The sequence below is a fragment of the Apis dorsata genome, unplaced genomic scaffold (assembly GCF_000469605.1).
Source record: "Apis dorsata unplaced genomic scaffold, Apis dorsata 1.3 scaffold_207, whole genome shotgun sequence".
NCBI classification, from domain to species: Eukaryota; Metazoa; Arthropoda; class Insecta; order Hymenoptera; family Apidae; genus Apis; species Apis dorsata.
Genome location: NW_006263491.1, coordinates 837,031 through 837,277, shown reverse-complemented (window position 1 = coordinate 837,277; position 247 = coordinate 837,031). Strand labels below are relative to the sequence as shown.

Genomic DNA, 247 nt, shown 5'->3' with positions numbered 1-247 from the left:
TATATATATATAAATGTATTTTTCTCATAATCATTTATATATATATATATATATCGTAGTTTTGATAAATGAATTTCTGTTTTACTCACTCTATCCTGAATCCTGACGTTCTCCTGACCTCTCTTCAGGCTAGGAGCCCGCAGGACTTTGCTCGTAACTGGTGGTTCCATCATGATGATAGACGTTGCTCTCTCGTCAGGAGTTCATCCCTGATGAAAACTCGACTCTCTCACTTCATATTCTGCAA

At 36.8% G+C, this 247-nt stretch overlaps 1 protein-coding gene across 3 annotated transcripts in view; it reads right to left on the bottom strand.

Moving 5' to 3' along the window:
• Nucleotides 1–247, bottom strand: part of LOC102677296 (mitogen-activated protein kinase-binding protein 1) — a 150,587-nt gene that overhangs the window by 86,796 nt on the left and 63,544 nt on the right. For all 3 annotated transcript variants that reach the window (XM_006615012.2, XM_031510134.1, XM_006615013.2), the window contains one exon: nucleotides 90–241. In XM_006615012.2, coding sequence (XP_006615075.1) covers nucleotides 90–173 — 84 coding nt within the window. In that variant the 5' untranslated portion in view covers nucleotides 174–241. The remainder of the gene's footprint in view (nucleotides 1–89; nucleotides 242–247) is intronic.